The 22,500-nt window shown below is 41.0% G+C and overlaps 1 protein-coding gene across 4 annotated transcripts in view; it reads left to right on the top strand.

Moving 5' to 3' along the window:
* LOC135090181 (aminopeptidase N-like) overlaps nucleotides 1-18,727 on the top strand; it is a 48,859-nt gene extending 30,132 nt beyond the window's left edge. For all 4 annotated transcript variants that reach the window (XM_063986615.1, XM_063986617.1, XM_063986614.1 and 1 more), the window contains 14 exons: nucleotides 205-360; nucleotides 2,541-2,656; nucleotides 3,670-3,847; nucleotides 4,183-4,363; nucleotides 5,688-5,841; nucleotides 7,108-7,189; nucleotides 7,936-8,119; nucleotides 8,512-8,839; nucleotides 9,742-9,884; nucleotides 10,539-10,720; nucleotides 11,222-11,392; nucleotides 12,236-12,379; nucleotides 14,520-14,598; nucleotides 17,914-18,727. In XM_063986615.1, coding sequence (XP_063842685.1) covers nucleotides 205-360; nucleotides 2,541-2,656; nucleotides 3,670-3,847; nucleotides 4,183-4,363; nucleotides 5,688-5,841; nucleotides 7,108-7,189; nucleotides 7,936-8,119; nucleotides 8,512-8,839; nucleotides 9,742-9,884; nucleotides 10,539-10,720; nucleotides 11,222-11,392; nucleotides 12,236-12,379; nucleotides 14,520-14,598; nucleotides 17,914-18,123 — 2,308 coding nt within the window. In that variant the 3' untranslated portion in view covers nucleotides 18,124-18,727. The remainder of the gene's footprint in view (nucleotides 1-204; nucleotides 361-2,540; nucleotides 2,657-3,669; nucleotides 3,848-4,182; nucleotides 4,364-5,687; nucleotides 5,842-7,107; nucleotides 7,190-7,935; nucleotides 8,120-8,511; nucleotides 8,840-9,741; nucleotides 9,885-10,538; nucleotides 10,721-11,221; nucleotides 11,393-12,235; nucleotides 12,380-14,519; nucleotides 14,599-17,913) is intronic.
* Nucleotides 18,728-22,500: the final 3,773 nt, after the last annotated feature.

Genomic DNA, 22,500 nt, shown 5'->3' with positions numbered 1-22,500 from the left:
TCAGTCACCCATTAATTTATTCATTCAGTTAGTCAGTCAGCCAGTCATTCATTCAGTCAGTCAACTACTTACTCAGTCATTTAACCATTCAATCAACCAGTTAGTCAATTAGTCACTCAGCCAATCAATCAATCAACCAATAAATGTAGTTATATATCTACCGTTGCATGTGTGTGTATGTGTGTGTGTGTTTACCTCTTACAGGAGACTCGCCGTGACCTTCTTCTCCCCTATCAACGCCCGCCGCGCCTTCCCCTGCCTGGATGAGCCCGCGATGAAGGCGAGGTTCAAGGTTTCGCTGGCCAGGCAGACCAACATGACGGCCCGAGCCAACATGCCACTGGAAGCAACCGAACCCATGTAAGTGTTTTGCGATGTTGTCCCGTGTTCGGAAACGCTTTGCTCTCTCGCCATTGCTATTTCCCAAGGTCACGGAGATGATAAGCAGGGTTCTCAAGAGTGCTTTCTTGTTCATAATGTAGAAATGTTGCTAACCTCTCACTAAAACTATAAAAAAAAAATCCTTAAAAACTAGAGCCTTTTAAATGTAGGTAGCAGGGTTCTCAAGAATGTTTCTCTTGTTAATAATGTAGTAAATCTGTCACTGGAAACATAAAAAAAAAAAAAAAACATGAAAACTACATACAATTTGAACTAGTCTTTTGAAAGTTTTGAAGGTGCTGCGCAGAAGAATATGGTCCTGTGTTAGGCTTAGGGGCCTGAAGACTTGGTGGGTGATGGGACTGGAGTGCTGCCAGGTGGTAGGTGTGATACGTTTGTGTGTATTGATTTTTTGAGATTTGTTTCGGTAAGCTACGTGTTGAGTGGCTAGAAGAGGGTGGATAATTAGGATAGGACAAGAAATAAGGGGTTAAGTCTTAAACAGCGTAACCTCCCTTGACCTCAACAAAAAAGAAAATAAAAAAGGAACAGAATAAACGAAAGAGAAAGCAATTTATTTTACGAGGTTAGTTGGTTACTTAGTCAGTTAGCTAGCAACTAATGGGGACACTTGTGCAATCATATCGTACTTGACTCGGCTAAAAAAAAGAATAGGAAAAAGAAGGAAAGAAAAAAAAATGATATCAGATTACACTAAAGACGCACGGAAATTCCCACCTCAAGATAGACAGTGATTAGAGGCCATTGTGCTGCTGTGTGTTAGACGTCGTGGTGGGAAAGTATCTCGTGTTGACGGTGGCTTTGTTTATCAGGATTTTGTGGGGATGGTTGGGCTTGTTTGAGGTTGTTCTGGTTTTGTTGGAAGTTTGCTGGGGTTAGAGGTCGTCGGGTTCTGTCGGAAGTTGTTGGGTTAAGTTGGAAGTTGCTGGGGTTGGAAGTTGTTGGGGTAAGTTGGAAGTCGTCGGGTTCTGTCGGAAGTTATTGGGGTTGAAAGTTGTCGGGTTTTGTCAGTTATAGGGAGTTCGGGAGTGGTCAAGGTTTGTCCAGCAATAGTCGGAGTCGTGTGAGGTTTGTCGAGGCACGGGTTGTCGGAAGTCATCGTGGTTTGTCAGGAATAATCGGAAATGTTGAAGTTTGTTCCGATATTATTAGGGTTGTCGGATATTATTGGGTTTATTGAGATCTGCAAGGGAATGGTCAGGGTTCTCAAGGATTGTCGGGGATTAGGAATGGGAGATTTGTCGGGACTATGCGAAGTTATTAGAAAAAAAATTATCGGGAACTGTTGGGAGTTTGTCAAAAAATGGTCAGGGTTTTGTAAAGTTCTCGGGGTTGTATGAAGGTGCCAGGGGTGGTGTGAGATGTCTCGAAAAATTTCAGGATGAGAGTTTGTCTGAAGTGTAAGAGCCTTGACTGAGTACTCTTTGGTTGTCGCCTCAAGTGTGTTTGTTGGAAGTGATAAGAAGGGGAGATAACCACGACGTGATTTACCAAACTAGCTCTTGAATGGGTTAATGGTGTGTGTGTGTGTGTGTGTGTGTGTGTGTGTGTGTGTGTGTGTGTGTGTGTGTGTTTAAACAGTGGTGCAAATAGTGTTAAATTTGTCTCGAAGATAGGAGTGATGATAATAATAGTAGTAGTAGTAGTAGTAGTAGTAGTAGTAGTAGTAGTAGTAGTAGTAGTAGTAATAGTAGTAGTAGCAATAGTAATGTTTTTCTCTTTAGTTGATATATATATATATATATATATATATATATATATATATATATATATATATATATATATATATATATATATATATATATATATATATATATATATATATATATATATATATATATATATATATATATACTACCACTACTACTACTACTACTACTACTGCTACTACTACTACTACTACTACTTTACCAACCACAACAATCTACTTATCTCCCTAAACGGTCTATATATATATATATATATATATATATATATATATATATATATATATATATATATATATATATATATATATATATATATATATATATATATATATATATATATATATTTTTTTTTTTTTTTTTTTTTTTTTATTACGTACATACAAGCACCACCACCTCCACCATTACCATTCCCCTTTCCATCCCCTACAGACCGGACCAGAAGGGGTGGGTGTGGGACCACTTCCAGACCACGCTGCCCATGTCAACCTACCTGGTCGCCTTCCTGGTCTCAGATTTCACCTCTAAGAGTAACGGGAATGTCTCAGGTGAGTGTGGTACCTGTGTGAGAGAGAGAGAGAGAGAGAGAGAGAGAGAGAGAGAGAGAGAGAGAGAGAGAGAGAGAGAGAGAGAGAGAGAGAGAGAGAGAGAGAGGGTGAGTTTAGAGAGTTTACGTGGTTGTGTTGTGTAGTAATTAGTAATTGAATAAGTGAGTGAGTGAGTTAGTTAGTTAGTTAGTTATTAGTTATTTAGTTAGTCAGACAGTCATTCTTAGCAAACTTTCCTAGCATTAAAGAAAACGGTTTGCGTAGAGAGACATGATAAAAAACAGAAAACAGAAGGTTGATTTGATCTTTTTTACGCTACAGAAAGAGATATTTATGAAAGTTTAGCGTAAAAATTGTGCCTAAAAAGGTTAAAGTATTGAAGGAGAAAATTTGTTTAGCAGTAAAAGGGTTAATCTGTCAGTCAGTCAGTCAGTCAGTCATGTAATTAGTCAGTGAATGAATGAATGAATCAGTCAGTCAGTCAGTCAGTCAGCCAGTCAGTCAGTCAGTCAGTTAGTCAATCCATTTCACAGAACTTTTTCTCTATTCCACTGTGTTACACCACCACCATCACCACATAAAGGACCCGTTTAAGATTCCACCTAAAAATAAATAAATAAGAAAAAAAAAGACTCGTGCAAAATTATAAGGAAAAATGCCTTGAACTAACAACAACTATATCAACAAATACTACATCAACTGTACTAACTCTACCGGCTGTAGATATAGAGTACATTAATAAAAAAGAAATCACCCAAAATTGTGAGGAAACGTGTCTTGAAATAACTACAACAACAATTACTACATCAACTGTACTAACTCTACTACAACGACACTGAATACAGAGTACACTAATCAAAAAAGAATCACACAAAATAATAGGGAAACGTGTATTGAACTATGACTATATCAACAATTACTATATCAGCTGTACTAACTATACCATAACGATACTGAATTTAAGTACACCAGCTATAACCACCACCACCACCACCACCACCACCCCCCGGCAGTGTGGAGCAGGGAGGCAGTGCTGGGCGAGGCGGAGCATGCCCTGCAGATCGGCCCGGAACTCATTGCCTTCTTCGAGGAATACCTGAACGTTACCTTTCCCCTCCCCAAGATGGACCTGGTGGCGCTGCCTGACTTCGCCGCGGGGGCCATGGAAAACTGGGGGCTCACGACCTTCAGGTGAGAAAGAGGGAGAGGGAGAGAGAGTGGGAGTGTGAGATTTCAGGGCTTTGTTTATCGATTAATCTAGGTAATCAAATCTAATATTACCTTTCTTTTCCTTCTTCTTCCTTCTTTGCCTTGTCTTCTTTTTTTTTTTTGTTTGTTGTCTATTTGTTGTTGTTGTTGTTGGTGTTGGTGGTGGTGTTGATGGTGGTGGTGATGGTGGTGGTGGTTGGTATTATTGTTGTTCTTTTGTCTCCTGCTTCTCTTCCGCCTCTTCCTGTTGTTATTCTTGTTCTTTTCTTCGTTGTCCTCCTATTCACCACCACCACCACCACCATCACCACCGCCAGGGAGGGCACAATGCTACTGCCCAACCGATCCTCTGCGGGGAGTCTGGACCGTGTGGAGACCATAATGGCTCACGAATTGGCGCACCAGTGGTTCGGCAACCTGGTGACGGCGGCATGGTGGGAGGACATCCTGCTGAAGGAGGGAATGGCTTCCTTCATGGAGAACATCGCTACAGAAGCGGTAAGGGGGATGGATAGGTGTGGGTGAGGGGGGGTGGTTGTCTGTGTGTGTGTGTGTGTGTGTGTGTGTGTGTGGGACTGGATAGGTGTGGGTGTGTATGTTTGTGTGTTGGAAGTGGATGGGTGTGCTATGGTTGAGTGTGTGGATGTGGTCTGCTGGTTGAATGGGAGAGAGGGGAGGGGTGTTGGTGACTGGTTATGGGTGGGGAAGGGGAAGTGGTGTGCGTGCGTGGGTGTGTGGATGGAGGGGGAATATGAGGAGGAAGAAGAGGAGGAAAATAATAATAGTAATAGTAACAACAACAACAACAACAACAATAAAAGTTTGCATGTTGGTAATTGAAAAAGAGGAATAATTGTAAACGAGAACACGAGGTTTGATTCCTTATTAATTATTTGTCCTCTAATTGGCCTGATGAAAAACAGATAAATCTCTCTCTCTCTCTCTCTCTCTCTCTCTCTCTCTCTCTCTCTCTCTCTCTCTCTCTCTCTCTCTCTCTCTCTCTCTCTCTCTCTCTCTCTCTCTGAAAGGATTGTTAACATGATAATGATTTTTCAAATGTATTTTCTATATGCAAACTGCAAAGTGGATTGTATTTGAAGCAATGAAAAAAATATATAGGGAGATACGAGTTACTGAGTCTTTTATACAAATTAAAAAGGAATATGTGAAAAATAACAATAAAAACTACCACCACCACCACCACCACCACCACCACCACCACCACCACCACCACCACCATCACTACCACAATCAATAGCAACAACAGTAACAACAACACCATCAACATCATTAACAACAACAGTAATACCACCACCACCACCACCACCATAATCATCAATAACAACACCAAAACAGCAAGAAAACACCACCATCAGCAACAACAACAACAACAACAACAACAACAACAACAACAACAACATGTAAGGGATATAAAAAAAAAAAGGTTGTGTAGGAAAGTTTAAAGAGACGAATACGAGGAGCAGTACGAGGGAATGTAAGGAGAATGTATGAGGAAAAGTTTGAGTAGAAGTATAAGGAGGGGAATAAGAAAGAGAATGAGGAAGAATATGACGAATAGCATAAACAAAAAAGTATAAGGAAGAGAATGAAGATAAATATGAGGAAGAAAATTATTATGGTATGAGGAAGAATATAAGAGAGAGAGAGAGAGAGAGAGAGAGAGAGAGAGAGAGAGAGAGAGAGAGAGAGAGAGAGAGAGAGAGAGAGAGAGAGAGTGTGTGTGTGTGTGTGTGTGTGTGTGTGTGTGTGTGCCACAATTCACCACCACACGCAGTCAGGACAGCCACTCCTTGCCTCACAGCTGCGGCCCACTTGGGGAATCCTGGACCAGATGCTGCTGACGGTGCAGGGAATCATGGTGAGTGACGCCCTGCCATCCACCCACCCCGTCAACCAGCCCGTCGCCAAGCCCTCGGATATTGGCCAGGTCTTTGACACCATCACCTACTCCAAAGGTAAACAGGAAGCCGCTTAGAATGTTTTGGGAGGCTGTGGGGCGGGTGTCTTTGGTGTAAGAGGGGCGCTGGCCAAGGGCAACAAAAAGAGCGAAAAAAAAAAGAAAATGCCCACTGAGGTGCCCACTGAGGTGCCAGTCCCAAAAGAGAACAGACAAATATTTATCCAAAGCTGGAGGATAAGTGTCTTGAAACCTCTCTCTTGTAGGAGTTCAAGTCACAGGAAAGGGAAAATACAGAAGTAGGTAAGGTATTCCAGAGTTTACCAGAGAAAAGGATGAATGATCGAGAATACTACTAGTGTACTCTTGCATTAGAAGGATGGACAGAATAGAAGTGAGAGAGTAGAAAGTCTTGTGCAGTGAGGCCGTGGGAACAAGAGAGGCAGGCAGTTAGGAAGATGAGAAGAGCAGTTAGCGTGAAAATAGCGGTAAAAAATAGCAAGTGTGTGTGTGTATGTGTGTGTGTGTGTGTGTGTGTGTGTGTGTGTGTGTGTGTGTGTGTGTGTGTGTGTGTGTGTGTGTGTTTATACTTTACTATCCTATCCCACTAACTACTCAGAATTGGTAGGAGATTTTATGGTATGTATGGTTTTAAGAGTTGATGGTGGTAATCCTTCCCTTCCTCCTGCTTTACTATCCTATTTCTTCAGTTCCCAGACAGGCGTGGAAAGTACGTAAGGATCTGCTGCTGTCTGGCTATCCTTTATGATCCTTTGTAATCCTTGTGTTGAGGGCGTGTTCTCTCTCTCTGTGTGTGTGTGTGTGTGTGTGTGTGTGTGTGTGTGTTGATAAGGACCAGCACTTGGGGAGCTTAGAGGTGAGAAGGATCCGTGAAATGACCAGCTTTTCGGTCTTACCTTCCTCAGGCTCTAGTTGTCATTCCTCTCTCGCTGTTCTTCCTTCCTCGACATTTCCTCCTTCATATATATCACTCCACTAACCATTCATCTATTAACCTAACTAATGTAATTATTTATCTATTGAGCAGACCTAACCTAACCTAATCACTTATCTATTAACTTAACCTAACTTTTTCCCCTCCCAACTTTTTTTTCCTCCCCAAACGATTTCCCACATTCCCACTTCACTCATTCACTGACCTACCATAGTTTGATTCTGTCTAATATAACACCTAACGTAACGTAACTTGACGAAAAACAGCAGTACTTTCAATCATTCATACATAACATTTCTTCAGGAACATTTATGCGGTGCAGAAGGCGGTGAGGGAGAAGTGAGGGTGACGGGGTTTCCTTTCCTGCAGGCATGTCTGTGATCCGCATGATGAGCCACTTCCTGACGGAGGACACCTTCAGGAGGGGCCTCATTCACTACCTCAACCAGTAGTAAGTGTTTTGTGTACATTCCCAGCCATACAAACCAGAGTAACTATAATGTACAGCTTTATCTCCTCGCTATTTGACACTTTCACCTTAATTACTTAACACTCTCCCTTCTTGTTTTACTGCCACCTCTAAACATTATAGGGGCTAAACATTGCAAAATCTATTATTTTTCATCCCCTTTAATTCTTCTAGGAGATTATAAAGATGCCATGCGTTACTTTTAGTGCTGTGAATTGTTGCATGTGGCAGTGAAAAGCTTCCATCCTTCACAAACAACACTCACTAATGCAAGAGTTTACTAGTGTTCTCTGGAGCTCTCTGCCTGCTTCTGTTTTCCCCTCTAATGTCTTTTGTCATTTATCTGGAAGCTGCTCCTGGTAAAGCGCTGTTATTGTCTTAGCGTCGCGAAACCAAGAACAAAAGAATCTCATTCTGTTCTGGTTTCAAATCCCTTATTAAAGAAAAAAAAAGACGCACTTCCTCCCAAGGCTGTGTGGTGGTGATGGTGTGTTTTCATGTTCTTATTAGTAAATCGAAACAAAATATAAAAGAATCTAAGTCTGTTGTGGTTTCAGATTCCTTGTTAAATCCTTTATCAAAAGCCGCTTTTCCTTCCAAGGCGTGGTGTTGATGGCGTGTGTGTATGTGTGTGTGTGTGTGTGTGTGTGTGTGTGTGTGTGTGTGTCTGCTACAATGTCTATGAATGGTGTTGATGGTGTGTGTGCGTGTGTCCGTGTGTGTTGCAGCGCCTATGGCTCGGCCACGCAGGATGACTTCTGGGCGGTGCTGACGAAGGTGGCGAGGGAGGACGGGCGCCTGCCAGCCTCCGTCACCGTGAAGGACGTCATGGACACGTGGACGCGGCAGTCAGGCTACCCCGTGGTGACGGTGGCGCGCAGTGAGGACGGCCACACCGCCACGCTGACGCAGGTGAGTCACACCTCGCATGTGCACGCCATCCACACCCTGGACCTCCTGCGCTTTCTCTCTTCACTCTTCCCTTTCATCCCCTGTTATTAACTTAACCTAACCGAACCACCCACTCCTTGGACATCCTACTCTCTTTATTTACTCTTTACCTAACCCAATCTAATGTAACCTAACCTAACCTAACCTAGCCTAACATAATCTGACTTAAACTAACTTAACGTAATCTGACCTAACCTGACCTAAACTAATGCAACATGACCTAACTAACGTAACCTAACCTAACGTAACGTAACATCGCTTCTAATATATCCTATCCTAATCTAACCCAGCCTAACACAAACCTAATCAAACCTAATCAAATCTCCCCTTCTCTCCACCTTTATTTTCCACAGGAGCGGTTTCTTCTGTCAGGGAACATCACGCAGGAGGAGAAGTACCAGTGGTGGGTGCCTCTCTCCTTCACCTCAGCCAACGCCTCCAACTTCACCACGGAGCCCGCCCTCTGGATGAAGAACACTGAGGCGTCTGTGGTGCTGGAGAGCCTGCCTGGGAAAGAGGCGTGGATTCTCTTCAACCTTCAGGGCACAGGATATTTCAGGGTCAACTACGACAAGGCTAATTGGGCTGCGGTGACTGCCCAGCTGCTTACGGACCACGAGGCGATTGAAATGGTTAGCCGTGCGCAGCTCCTGGATGATGCCTTGAGTCTGGCACGTGGAGGTGAGTGGTGCTGTGAGGTGGTGTACTGTGTAGTAGTAGTAGTAGTAGTAGTAGTAGTAGTAGTAGTAGTAGTACCCCCTTCACCCTAACCTTCTCTCTCCCTCCACCACCCTCCCTCTATATGCTTCCCTCTCCACCACCTCCCTCTCATCCTTCCCTCTCCTGTGTTGTCTATGCGTGATGTTGTTCTGGTGCGTTGTGTTGCTGTATCGTGTCCTCTCTCCCTCCCACGCGTCCCGTTATGCAATCTTCCGCCCTTGTATGTACAGTGGAACCGCGCGCCCTTTGCTGAGTGTAGGACTGGCATCCACTTGAAGCAGAAAAGAGATTACTTATACATATCACATCCCAGCCTCCCTTTCCTTGTCCTGTGTTCCTATCGCTTCTTTTCATTAACTTAAACTTTACATTCGCCATTATTTTGTCCCGCTGTAAAAACTCATTCTTCAAACGTAAAAAAAGTGACTTAAACATACCAGATTCCCACACTCACTTTCCTTGCCGCCAAATTCCTATCACTTCTGTTCACTCACCTTAATCTTGGACACTCCCTTGCCATTATCTTGTCCCGTTATGCATTAAGGCCTCACATCCCCCCCCACCCTTTCCTCACCCCAATTCCTGTCATGTCTATTCACTCACCCTAGAAATATAACACATTATTATTATTATTATTATTATTATTATTATTATTATTATTATTATCATTACACTTATTACTATAATTTTTTATTTTTTTAATCTATTAGGAAGACGCGATTTTCTTCTCAAACTTAAGAAAATGAGAAGATAAAGAAGAGAAAGGTTAATCATAACACTTCCTTTTATTCCTCTTGTATTCACTCACCATACAAACCACAATCTCTCTCTCTCTCTCTCTCTCTCTCTCTCTCTCTCTCCAGGACGCCTTAGCTACGAGACAGCATTGGGGCTTAACGCTTACCTGGCAGCTGAGACAGAGTACCTGCCCTGGACCTCTGCCCTCACCGCACTGTCTTACCTGGAGAAGATGCTGACGAGGACTGCAAGCTACGGGTACCTGAGGGTGAGTGTGGGGGAGGGGGAGGCGGGAGCATGAGGGAGAGGAAGGGAAGGATAAGGGGTGGTGAGGGTGTGGAAAGGGTGTGGATAGGGGATGTAGTGGAGGGAGAGAGAATGGAAGGGTGAATGGGAGGTAGGTGAGGGTATGGAGGGAAGTGGGGTAGATATTGGAGAGATAAGTGTGAGAGGGGGTATGGAGAGGGAAGGGTTTGGATGCTTGAGAGGGGGAAGGGAAGAGGGAGAGGGAAGGTTAGGGTGATGGCGAGGTATGGAGGGGAGAGGAAAGGTTAGAGTGAAGGAAGAGGTAGAGAAGGGAGATGGAAGGAGAGGGAAAGTTAGGGTGAGGGAGGACAGAGAACGGAGAGAAAAGGTTAGGGTGAAAGGAGAACTACTACTACTACTACTACTACTACTACTACTACTACTACTACTACTTATTCATTCACTCATTTATGCACCAGAAGAATTAAAATTTTCGATTTTCTCCCTCAGTTAAAGGAAAACGAAAATGTGAATTAATCTTATTCCTATTTACTCATATATTTATCTATTTATTTATTCTATTCATCACTATTTATTCATTTATTCTATTTATCACTATTTACCTATTTATTCATTATTTTATTCTACTTATCATTATTTTCCTTCCCGCCACCAGCGTTACCTCCTGAACCTCCTGGAGCCGCTGTACGCCTCTGTGGGCTTCGAGGACGACCTAAGCAACCCACACCTGGAGCAGCACAAGCGCTCTCTGGCCGTGGCGTGGGCGTGCAAGCTGGACCACAAGCAGTGTGTGTCCAAGGCCGTGCAATACTTCGGCTCCTGGATGACCAATGACACGTGAGTCCACTTCCATGTTTTTTTTTTTTTTTATGATGTTTTTATTTATTTTTTTTTATGTATTTTAGTTATTTGTTTATTTTCTATTTTATTTCATTATGTGGATTTTTTTTTAAGATTCTTTGTGTGTGTGTGTGTGTGTGTGTGTGTGTGTGTGTGTGTGTGTGTGTGTGTTGTTTTCTTTTTTTTTTTGTGTATTTATTTTATCTTCCTTGTTTTGGTTCATCATCTCATTAAGCTGTATTTTTTCATGATTTTGTTTCTTTTTTCACTTTATTTTTTCCCGTTTTTTTTTTTTTTTATCTATATACATCTGATTAATCATTTCATTTCGCTTTCTTGTTCTTTTTCCTCTCCTTTCGTTCGGTCTCTCTGTCTCTCTCTTTCTCTCTTTGTCTCTGTCTCTCTGTCTCTCACTGTCTCTGTCACACACACACACACACACACACACACACACACACACACACACACACACTAAATAATTTCAACTTTCACACCCAGGGAAGTCTCCCCCAACATCAAGTCAACGGTGTACTGCACGGGCGTGGCGAAGGGCGGCGTGGAGGCGTGGGAGGGCGTGTGGGCGCGGTACCTAGAGACGGAGGTGGCCAGAGAGAAGCTGCACCTCCTTCAGGCCCTAGGATGCTCAAAGGAGATCTGGATTTTGTCAAGGTAAGAAGGATGGAAGGATGTGAGTAGGATGGGAAGGGGAGAAGGAAGATGGAAGGATGGGATGATGAAAGTATAGGATAAATAGGATGGGGAGGAAGAAAATAAAATAAAGGAAGGAGAGATTTACGTATGTAAGAAAAAATTAAAGAATTAAATGGAGAGGAAGGAAGGTTGGAAGAATACGAAGGATGGAAGGATATGAGTAGGATAGGAAGGGAAGGAAGAAAGGAGAGAAGGAAGGAGAGAGATTCACGTAAAAAAAAAAAATGAAGATTGGAAGGATGAAATGGAAAGGAAGGTGTGAAGGAAAGATGGAAGGATGAAATGGTGTAAGTAGGATTAGTAGGATAGGAAGGAAGGAAGGAAGGGAAGTTTAGATTCATGTATGTAAGAGAAAAGGATGAGATGGAAATAAAAGGAGTGAAGGAAAGGTGGAAGAATGAAAGGATGTGAGTATAAGATTAATAGGATGGGAAGAAAGGAAAGGAGGAAAGAAGGAAGGAAGATTAGATTCATGTAAAACAAAAATAAAGATTGAAAGGATGAGATGGAAAGGAAGGAAGGGTGGAAGGATACGAAAGATGAAAGGATGAAGGATGGAAAAGTAGGATTACTAGGATAGAAAGGAAGGAAGGAAGGAAGGAGAGATTCACGTATGTAAGAGAAAAGGATTGAAAGGATGAGAAAGATGAAAGGGAAGGAGTGAAGGAAGGGTGGAAGGATGAGAGAGAGAGAGAGAGAGAGAGAGAGAGAGAGAAGACAAACAAAAACAGAGATTCCACAACACTGTATATCGAGAACCAAACCAAACCTAACCCAACTCTCCTTCACCGCCTCCGTCAGATACCTGGACATGGCATTCACGGAGGGCAGCGGCATCAGGAAGCAGGACATTAACCTGGTGTTCTCGTCCGTGGCAGAGAACGACGTGGGGAGAAGCCTGGCATGGAACTTCCTTAGGAGTAACTGGGAGATGATCGTGAGCTAGTGAGTAGAGGAAAGAAGAGGGGGATGAGTGGGGAGGAGTGAGGGACGGGAGTGAAGGAGTGGGGGGAGAGGAATGTGAGGGGTAGTGAAGGAGGGAGGAGATGAGTGGGGAGAGGATCGTGAGCTAGAGTGAACGGGAGGGAGAGCGAAGGAGTGGGGAGATGCGCAGAGAGATAGTCTTGAGGTTTGTGTGGCTGGGAGGGGGAGTCAAGGAGTGGGAGATGCGTTGGGAGACGGTCGTGAGCTGGTGAGGGACGGGAGGGGAGTGAAGGAGTGAGGAGAGGTTGTTTTTGAGTGAATTAGTAAAGATATTAGCTAGTGAAGGAGGGGAGGGGAAGTGAAGGAGTGGGGAGAGGATGAGAGAGGATTGCATTAGTAAGAACAGTAGTTAGTGAAAGAGGAGATGAAGTAAATGGGTTAGGAAGAAAAGGTGAAAGACGAGTATAGAAGGTAATGGAAAGATGAGGAGAATCGAATTACTGAAGAGAACAAAAGTTAGTGGAAGATGGAAATTTATGAGTGAAAATAAGGAAAGTTGGTGAGAGTTAAGTAAGTAAGGAAAATGTGAGTTTGTGGAAGATGGATTAGTTAGTTAGTTAGGATAGGTTAGTTGATTAGGTGAAGGGGTAGACTAGTTATTGGGGAAGTGAACTAGATGACTGGAAGAAAAGTAGTTATAGATGGAATTATTAGCTATAGGTAATTCATCTTTTCCTTCAGTTATCTGTAAACAGTTATTCAGTGTTTCTTTCTCTTTTTTTCTTTTTTTTTATCTATTTTCGTTTGTTAGTTTGTGTTTTGTTTCCTTCTTAATCTCTCTTTTCTTTGTTTTCTTTTTCTTTTTATCTTTTTTATCTTTCACTCATCCTTTTTTGTGAAATTTTCTATGTCATGCATTCTTTCTCATTTTTTTCATCTTTCATTCACTCTTTCTGTCATTTTGTTTTCAATTACTTGGATTCCCTATAACCTCTTTCCTCCTCCTCCTCCTCCTCCTTCTCTTCCGCGTCCTCCTCGTCTGTTCCGCGTTCAGTTCTCAGAATCACGTTTATTGCCTCCCTTTGTCTCAGCTCACGAGGACTTTTAAAAATCAGCCATATTTCCTGCTGAGACTTCAATATAATGCCTCTTTTCTTCTCTTTCATTCCATTTTTTCCACTCCTTGTAGGATTATTTTTTTTCCACGTTTTTAATATTTTTCTTTTGATTTTAGTTCACCTATATTACTTTTCGTTTGAGTTTAAGTTTTCTTTTTTCTTTCTTTTGCTTTATTTTCTAATTTATTTTCGAGTTAGATGTAAATAGGCCTCCAATCTGTTTGATTATTTTCCGTTTTTTTTTTATGTTAATTTTTGCTTTTCCTGTCCCTCTATTTCTTCCTTCTTAATTTCTTTTCCTTGCTCTTTTCTTCTTTTATTTTTTCATTGAGTTTCTTTTCCATAACCATCCAATCTCTACCTTTACTTTCAAAAGGTCTAATACTTCGTTTCTGTCCTTCAGTTTCTTCCCATTATTTCTTTTTCATAGTACATTTCTTTCCTTCTTTTTATTCCTCTTACTTTCTCTTTTATTTTTTCCCCTTTGAGTTCACTTACCATTTACCATCACTCCCTTTAATTCACCCCACATGTTCCCTCATACTAAACATTCCTTGCGGCGCCCTTCATCTTTTACCTTAGTGAAATGCCTTGCACGTTCCCTTATTTTCATGTGTTGTTATTGACCGTTTTCTGAAACACTTCTGTTCTCACTTCCACTACTTTCAAAAGGCTCTAGTCGAAGTTACACGGGATTTTAAGGGTCTTTCCATGGTTCTACTAGCAGATTAACAAGATTTCTTCATTATTAACAGGAGAAACACTCTTGAGAACCCGGCTACCTATATTAAAAAGGCTTTAGATGAAGTTACAAGGGATTTTAAGTGTTTTTACGGTTCTAGTGACAGATTAACAAGATTTCTACATTATTAACGGGAGAAACACTCTTGAGAACCCGACTACCTATACTCAAAAGACTCTAGTTAAAGTTACACGGGATTCTAAGAGTGTTTTTACGGTTCTAATGACAGATTAACAAGATTTCTACACTATTACTACTGTTGTACCTTCACTAGTAATAAGGGTACCTCTCTTCACCTCAGTTACGACACTTTCTCGAGCGCCGCGTCCCTGCTCATCTCAGCCACGGCGGAGTTCAACACACCGATCGAGATGCGAGAGGTGAGTCAGTCCTCCCAGTTCTTCCAGTCCAGTTCAGGTTCCTAGGTAAAGGTACATACATTTCTCGCTGTCCCGTTTTCTTTCTTCTCTCGTTTTTAATGAAGCTTTCCGAACGTTTTTTTTTTTCTTTTTCAAGGGGGTTATTTTTCTGTTATTATTTCGTCTCTTTTTGTTGTTGTTGTTGTTGTTGTTGTTGTTGTATTCTATTTCTTCGCTGTTTCCTTTCTTTCTTTCTTTCTTTCTTTCTTTTTCTTTCTTTCTTTCCCTTTTTTATCAACTTTTCTACTTTTTTTCTTTTGTTTTTAAGTTAATGGCAGTTAATATCGTCTCTCTCTCTCTCTCTCTCTCTCTCTCTCTCTCTCTCTCTCTCTCTCTCTCTCTCTCTCTCTCTCTCTCTAATTTTGTTCTCAGGTTAGGTTTTCTCTTTCTTTGTTGTATTTTTAGGTTTATTCTATTTCTCACTGTCTCCTCCACCCCTTCTTTCTTTTTCTTTCTTTCTTTCTTTCTTTCTTTCTTTCGTTTCCTCTTGTGTTAGTCTTTCTGAACGTTCCTCTTTTATCAAACTTATTTTTCTGTTCCCTTTTTTTTTATCTTTTTTTCCTTTTAATCTATTTTTCGGTGTCCATTTTTTTTATTGACTTTTCTGAATCTTTTTACTTTTCACCGGCGTCATTTTTCCCTTCCTGTTTTGTCTCTTTACTTTATTCTATTTCTATACTGTTTCCTTTCTTCCATTTCCTTTTTTTATTAACATTTTTTTTTACTCTTTTTTTTATTATGACTATTTTCGGGTTATTTTCTCTTCCCATCTTCTTTATTTTGGTTTGTTTTGTCTCTTTTTTGCTTTACTCTTTCTGTTTATTTCCTTTTTTTATTTTTCTTATTACCTTTATTTAAATTTTTTCTCTTATCATTGTTGTGTTCCTCGGTTCTTTCTTTTTTTTTCTTTTTTTTTTCTTTTCCTGTTTACTTTGTTTCGGATTTGTACTGTTTCTTTTGTTTTCATCTTAACTACACTCCGTATCTTTTCCTCATTCGTTTTGCTTCATTTCATTTCATTTTCCTCTGTAATTTTTCCTCTTTTCTTTTTAATTACAGATGTGTCAGTAAATATTTTCTTTTGTTTTGCCCTTATTTATTTATTTTTTTTCATGGGGGACTTTTTTTTAATATTAGGGAGAGTGGCCTGGAGGTAGTAGTAATAATAATAATAATAATAATAATAATAATAATAATAATAATAATAAAACATCAAAATTCCTCCACACTAAAGAATAAATTTATGTTGTTTGGGAGCTGAAAATGTTTATTTATTTATTTGTTTATTTGTTTATTTGTTCGTTTCTTTTTGTTTATTTATTTTTTACTTATATTTTTCTTCTTTTCTTTTTTTTGTTAAGATATTGATAAAATTTTGGTGGGTTCTCCTTTATGTTTTGTAATGGTGAAAGTTTTTTTTTCACCTCTTGTAGTTTTTTTTTTTTTTTTATCTCATACAGTTATATCGTGTGTTCTGATACAAATACTCCCGATAATCAGTCATTCAGTCAGTCAGTCAATCAGTCAGTAAGTAAGTAAGTAATTCAGTCAGTCAGTCAGTCAGTCAGTCAGTTAGTTAGTTATTTAGTTAATCAGTTAGTCAGTTGGGCAGTCATTTAGTCAGTCATTCAGTCAATCAGCTGGACAGTCATTTCGTCAGTCAATCAGTCAGTCAGTTGGGCAGTCATTTAATCAGTCAGTCAGTCAGTCAGTCAGTTATTCATTCAGTCAACAAATCAGCCAGTCAGTCATTCAGTCCGTCAGTTAAGCCATTCACTTTTACTCAATCATTCTCTCACTCACTCACTCACTCACTCACTCATTTATTCACAAACCATTCAATTGAATCTACCTTATACAAAAATAAATAAACAAATAAAATAATAATAATAATACTGATGAATAAATGGTAAAAAAAAAAAAAAAAAAAAAAACAAGGCAACTGACTCAAATTCAAAGAGAGAGATAACGTTTGAAACACTCACACTCTTACTCGAAGCTTCATGAAACATCTCGGTACTCGCCTTTGAAGCAGCGAACCAGTGATGTGTTATGATCCTACTCGATCCCTTTTCATCCTCCCGTTAAGCTTCAGAACCTCCTCTTGTAGGATCGGAAACCACTAATCCTACTCTGTAATCCTATTAAAGGGGATCCGACACTTGCTTTTCCTCCCAGCTCTCGTGTTTCCCCCCCGGGCATAGAGTCGGGGGTAAAAATTCATTCGCATTCTCTCCCGTCACGAGGGAATTCGATGTTCCTTTGTCTTTGAAATCTACGTACAGAGAACAATATTTTTTCTTTTGTTTCCCTCCCCGATACTTGTGTAGGATTCTTTTCCCTTTTGTCTTCGAGCGCACGCGGGCAGGTAGGTGGGCGGGCACACACACACACACACACACATTGAAAGGGAATCTGATATAGGTCTTCTTCTAATGGTATAAGGATTTAACAAGGCTGACATGACATAAAATTCTCAGGCTCAGGAAGAAAAAACGGGTTCATATTTGACAAAGTTAGATTTGATAAGAGACAAGAAGAAATTGGGTTTCAGAGTGATGGATGAACGGAATACAGGTAATCTCAGTAGTCGGGTTGTTAGTGAAGAGTCAGTAGGGAGGTTATGAAAGAGAATTAGGTAGATTTATGGGATGATAGGTAGAAACTGATAGGCATATTTTATACAGGGACTGCCACGTGTATCATTATTGCTTTATACCTTGTTTTTTTTTTGTTTTTTTTTTTTTGTATTGCGTAGGCTTGTTTTGTAAAGGGGCTGCCACTTGTAGGCCTAATGGCATTTTCCAATTCAGGTGTTCTTATCTCATGTCCAATCCTCTTTGTTCACGTTTCAAACCTCTTTGTTTACATTAATTCCCTTTTTGTTTACGCTCCAACTCTGTTTTTTTTTTTATTCCCAACCTTCTGCATGTACTTTCCAACCCTCTTCGCTTATTCCCAACCCTCTTTGTTTACGTTCCAACTCTATTTATGCTTCAACTCTCTTTGATTATGCACCAACCCTCTTTGTTTATGCGCCAACCTTCTTTGTTTACGTTCCATCCTTCTATAAGAAAAAATATCCTCCAACACTGTATGTCCCATCCCTCTTTGTTTACGCACCAATCCTCTTTATTTACGCACCAACCCTCTTTGTTTATGCACCAACCCTCTTTGTTTATACCCCAACCCTCTTTGTTTATCCCCAACCCTCTTTGTTTACGCTCCAACCCACCAACCTTTTTTCTTCACGTTCCAACCCTCTCTACGTTGCAGCTGGAGGTGTTTGTGCAGGATAACGCGGAGTCCCTGAAGACGTCTAGCAGGGCTGTGAAGACCGCCCTGGAGAACGCCGACGGGAACGTGGCGTGGATGGAGAAATATTACCAGGTCATCAAGGACTGGCTACAGGAGAATGCCAAGATGAGGGAGCTGGCGAAGGTGATGGAGCTGAAGGAGAAAGCGAAGGAGAAGCAGATGGTGTAGGAAGAAGTGATAGAGAATTGAAATTAAGCAGTGTGGGATAGTAATGGTGATAATAATGATGATGGTGATGGAGTTTAAGTAGAAGTAGAAGAAGGGGGAAGGAGATGGTGTAGGAAGAGATGCTAGAAAAGCGAAATTAAGAAGCGTAGGATGATAATGGTGAGGAAAGGTGATGGTGTAATTGGTGGAGCTAAAGAAGGAGAAGGAAGAGATGGTGTAGGAAGAGATGCTAGAGAGAAGCGGTTTTTGATGATGATGATGATGATGGTGGTGGTGGTGGTGATGATGGTGAGGAGGTGGTGTAAGAGGATTAAGCAGCGTAGGAGGTGTAACAGAAGAGGAGGAGGAGGAGGAAGAGGTGGTGGTGGTGGTGGTGGTAGAAGGCGAAGAAAAGATGAAGATATAAATGAAAGTGATGACAGTGATCAAAAAAAGGTGATGTACGTATGTGTGTGTGTGAGAGAGAGAGAGAGAGAGAGAGAGAGAGAGAGAGAGAGAGAATTATTTTTTTATTTTTCTTGTGTGCTGATTTGTTGCTTTGAAAATAAAAAAAAAGAAGCTTTCTGTATTAATGAACGGAATATATTAAACGTTTTATAATTTCTGCTATTCATTTGACTATTACATTCCCCCCTTCCCCCCCCTATTGCTTTCCACCTCCATGCTTTTCATTTGACGCTTTTATTTATTCATTTATTCATTCATTGTTTTTTTTTTCTTTTACACGGAATTAAAAACATATTCTGTGACTTTTTGCTCCTGATATAAATTTTATTCATTGTTTTGTATTGGAATTTCCCTATTTTTTTTATTTATTTATTTCGATTAACTCATTTGAAAAGCGAATATATATATTTTTAAGTATTTTCTTTTAGTGATGGAAGAATAAAGGTAGATTAATAAATAGAAAGAGAAATTAACGTAAGATTTCTTTTCGTACTTTTTGAATTTTCTGCTCAGTTCAATATTTTCAAGGTTTTCTCTCTAATTTAATTCTCATACTTTTAAGTTTTCCCATCATTTCTGTTCGCTTTTCACATTTTCAAGATTTCCTTTCCTTTCCGTCTTTTCGAGTTTTTCCTTCATTTCCCACACATATTCATATTTTCAGAAGTTTTCCCTAATTTCTGCTCACTCCCTTTATTTCAGATTCCCAAACTTTCTCTTAATTCTCTTCATAATTCTGAGTTTCCTTCTCTCATTTTCCTCTCATATTTTCCTCTCATGGACAGATGGCAGCCTTGTGGCGTTGAAAGCAAAAAATAACATCAACATACTTTTTTATCTCAACGTTAGTAATGAAGCATACATACATGCATACATACGTACCTACATACATACATACATAAATAATTAAAGAGCTGTATTGTTCCTCTCTGCAAAGCGCTTGATGAGCTAAAACCAGCCCGTGCCAGCTTCCCCTGCCCCTGTTCCAGCCCCTGTCAGTCCTTAACCCTGCCCCAGCCCCTGTCCTGCCCATCCCTGTCCCTGCTTCTCATTGGGGCGCCATGAACAATGGGCGAAGCGAGCTGTTTCTAAACACAACACTGGTAGTTTGTCGGTGTGGTATTTGTGTTGTTTGTTTACATTTGTGGCTGTTAATTGGATGATGAATTGATAGATATATATAGATAGGTAGGTAGTGAGATAGATAAGTGGGTACGTAGATAGGGAGAGGTAGATAGGTTGGTAGGAGATAGATAAAGATAGGTAGGGAGATAGGTAGGTAGGGTGACAGATGGTAAATAGATAGGTAGGGAGATAAACAGATAGGTAGTTATGTAGATAAATGTGTAAGTGGGGAAAAGGATAAGTAGGTAAGTAGATGGATAGGTGGATGGGTAGGAAGATAGGTAGATAGGGAGACAGATGGTTAGTTAAGTAGATAGGTAGGAGATAAATAGATAAGTAGGTAGGTAGATAGATACACAGATAGTAAGTACACATACCCAGGTAAGTGCACACACACACACACACACACACACACACAGAGAAAAGTACCATTACAGAGAGATCCTACGTTTTAATGAACAACCCGGTGGTCTCGGCAGGGTTGGTAAGCGTGTCGGTGTGCGGGGCGCCAAACAGGACGCGGCAGGAACATGCATGGGAGAAGTAGTGAATGTAGCTTAATCCATCTATCTGTGTATCTAGCTAACTATATATATTGCTATATTTACGAGTGCTGCTGACTAGAGTCATGCAGGCACAGCTGAAGTAAACACACGCAGGGATACCAACATGAGTACCCTGTTATCACTGGATCCGTTGTGTCAGTTTGTAGTGTTGAATGTGTAACGATACTTTTATGAGTGTGTGTACGTAGCTTAATACATAGATAGATAGATAGATAGGTAGTAGATAATTAGTCATTCAACACTTCACCTGCGCGCCGCCAGATGTCTCCCGGCGCTGCGCAAGGCCTTGTCTTGCTTCCTTCGGGTGGTGAGGAGAGAATAGAGCGAATGATAGTGCATTTCAGCGGTAAACTTCTCGTGTCTCCGTGTATCTGGCGTGTGTCTCGCGTTGGTGGCGGCAAGGTGAAGCACTGAGGCGCCCTTTGTGAGCTGGAAGTTTGCTGTTGGTAAGGTAGGAAAAGTGTTATTCTCATTTCGTCGGGTATTTTCTCGGTATTTCCGTGTACGTTCCGCGTGTCTCGTGTTGCTGGTGAAGGTGAAGCACGGAAGCATCCTCTGCGAGCTGGATTTCCTCCCCTGCTGGTAAGGTAAGGAGTAAGTTAAGGAAATATTGACAGCTTGACGACTGAAGGTAAAGATGGCGCTGGGTTGTAATGAGCCGTATTCCCAGACTCCATCCAGCAACGGTCGCTTCGTGTCGTCACATTGCCAGTCATTGAAATTTACACAAAACTATCACAAAACAGAGAAACCTTCAGCAACACTCGTCGTGTCACGTGTGGCCACCCACACCCGAAAGCAGGTGGCGCCAGCACGTCTGCAGAGTTGAATCTTAATATTTATAATTGTTTTCCAATGAAATGACTTCAGATTTAGTCTAAATTATTGAAATTAAACGTATTGATGTGCCCTAAGGAAATCAGAGAACACGAAGTGATATGTCTATGAACTTGTTGTTCGATGACAAACCCTTTCATTGACGCCTGTGTGTTTCCTGCGATTGAAGGCAAAGTGTTGACAGTTCTTCATTCTTGGCAGCCTTTATGAAGGAACTGTACCATACATGGATGTACCTTCCCCTCCACCTCCACGCTCATCACTCAGCGTTGCCAGTGTGTGAACCGCCTGCTGTGAACCGCTCCACCTGCTTCGACTCACATCCGAAACACATCCTGCCGGTCCCCTCGCTCACCCTCCCTTCTACTCCTACTGGCCAGAGTGTTTTGGATACTGAGTCGAACCAGGCGGACAGCAGGCGACCCACACGCTGGCAATGCTGAGTGAGGAGTGTGGGAGTGGTGGGAACTAGTAATGCTCACTATTTTTTTCTCTCAATAATTGAAGTAATATCTGTGACTTTTGTGTTTTTTATATATTTTTTTTCTTTCCAAGTCTCAAATTTAAGTGATGTTATTCAGTGTAGTGTGTAATGAAGATATTCTTTAGTTGGTTCTTATTTCAGTTTCATTTTTTATTATATATATTTTTCATGATCATCATCATCATCATCGGTTTATATCTGTTTGCTTGTTTGTGCTTTTTTTTTTATTTATTCATTTAGTTTATTAAATATTTGGGTATTTCTTGATAAGAAGTCCGCCCCCTTACCCCCAACCCCTCCTAACCCCTCAGACAAGCTTCGGGGCCTGTGGGGAATTGAGTTTTTTTTGGGGGGGTGAAAAATAAGTGAAATAAGGGCGTTCAAAAATTTAAGGAAATTTACCTTAATATTTCGAATTTCCCTAATCTATCCGAGCCCCTAGAACCCCCAACCCCCCCTCACGCTAGCCCCTAATCTAGCGTAACCTAACCTAACGTAGCATAACCTAACCTAACGAGGGACTTCAAAAATGATACCGTTATGCCTTACCAGTGTGGTGAGGAGATTCTCAGGGCGATGGAGGTGGGTACAGTTTTGGGGCTTCTTTAATAAACACATGGAACCTCTTCCTTACGTCTGTGTATCACATCGTAACCATTGCTGTTGATAAATATCTCACATAGTGACCTTTTTTCATGCTGAACACCGGCACTGTTCGCTTCACCTCCCTCCACTGGGTAGCCACATTAACAAATAACAGTGAGCCTCTATCAGAACGCCTGATGCGTCTCTAAAACAAATGGAAAGTGTAACTGAACCTACCGTGGAAAGTCGTAATTGGCAGCCTCAGAAATGGCCTCACGAGTGGCAGCGTGTGATTGGAGGGATCAGCTGTATACATACCATGAAATCTTAGTA

The sequence above is a fragment of the Scylla paramamosain genome, chromosome 34 (assembly GCF_035594125.1).
Source record: "Scylla paramamosain isolate STU-SP2022 chromosome 34, ASM3559412v1, whole genome shotgun sequence".
NCBI classification, from domain to species: domain Eukaryota; kingdom Metazoa; phylum Arthropoda; class Malacostraca; order Decapoda; family Portunidae; genus Scylla; species Scylla paramamosain.
The sequence above is the reverse complement of the archived record's forward strand: the minus strand, read 5'-3'. Positions and strand labels throughout refer to the sequence as shown.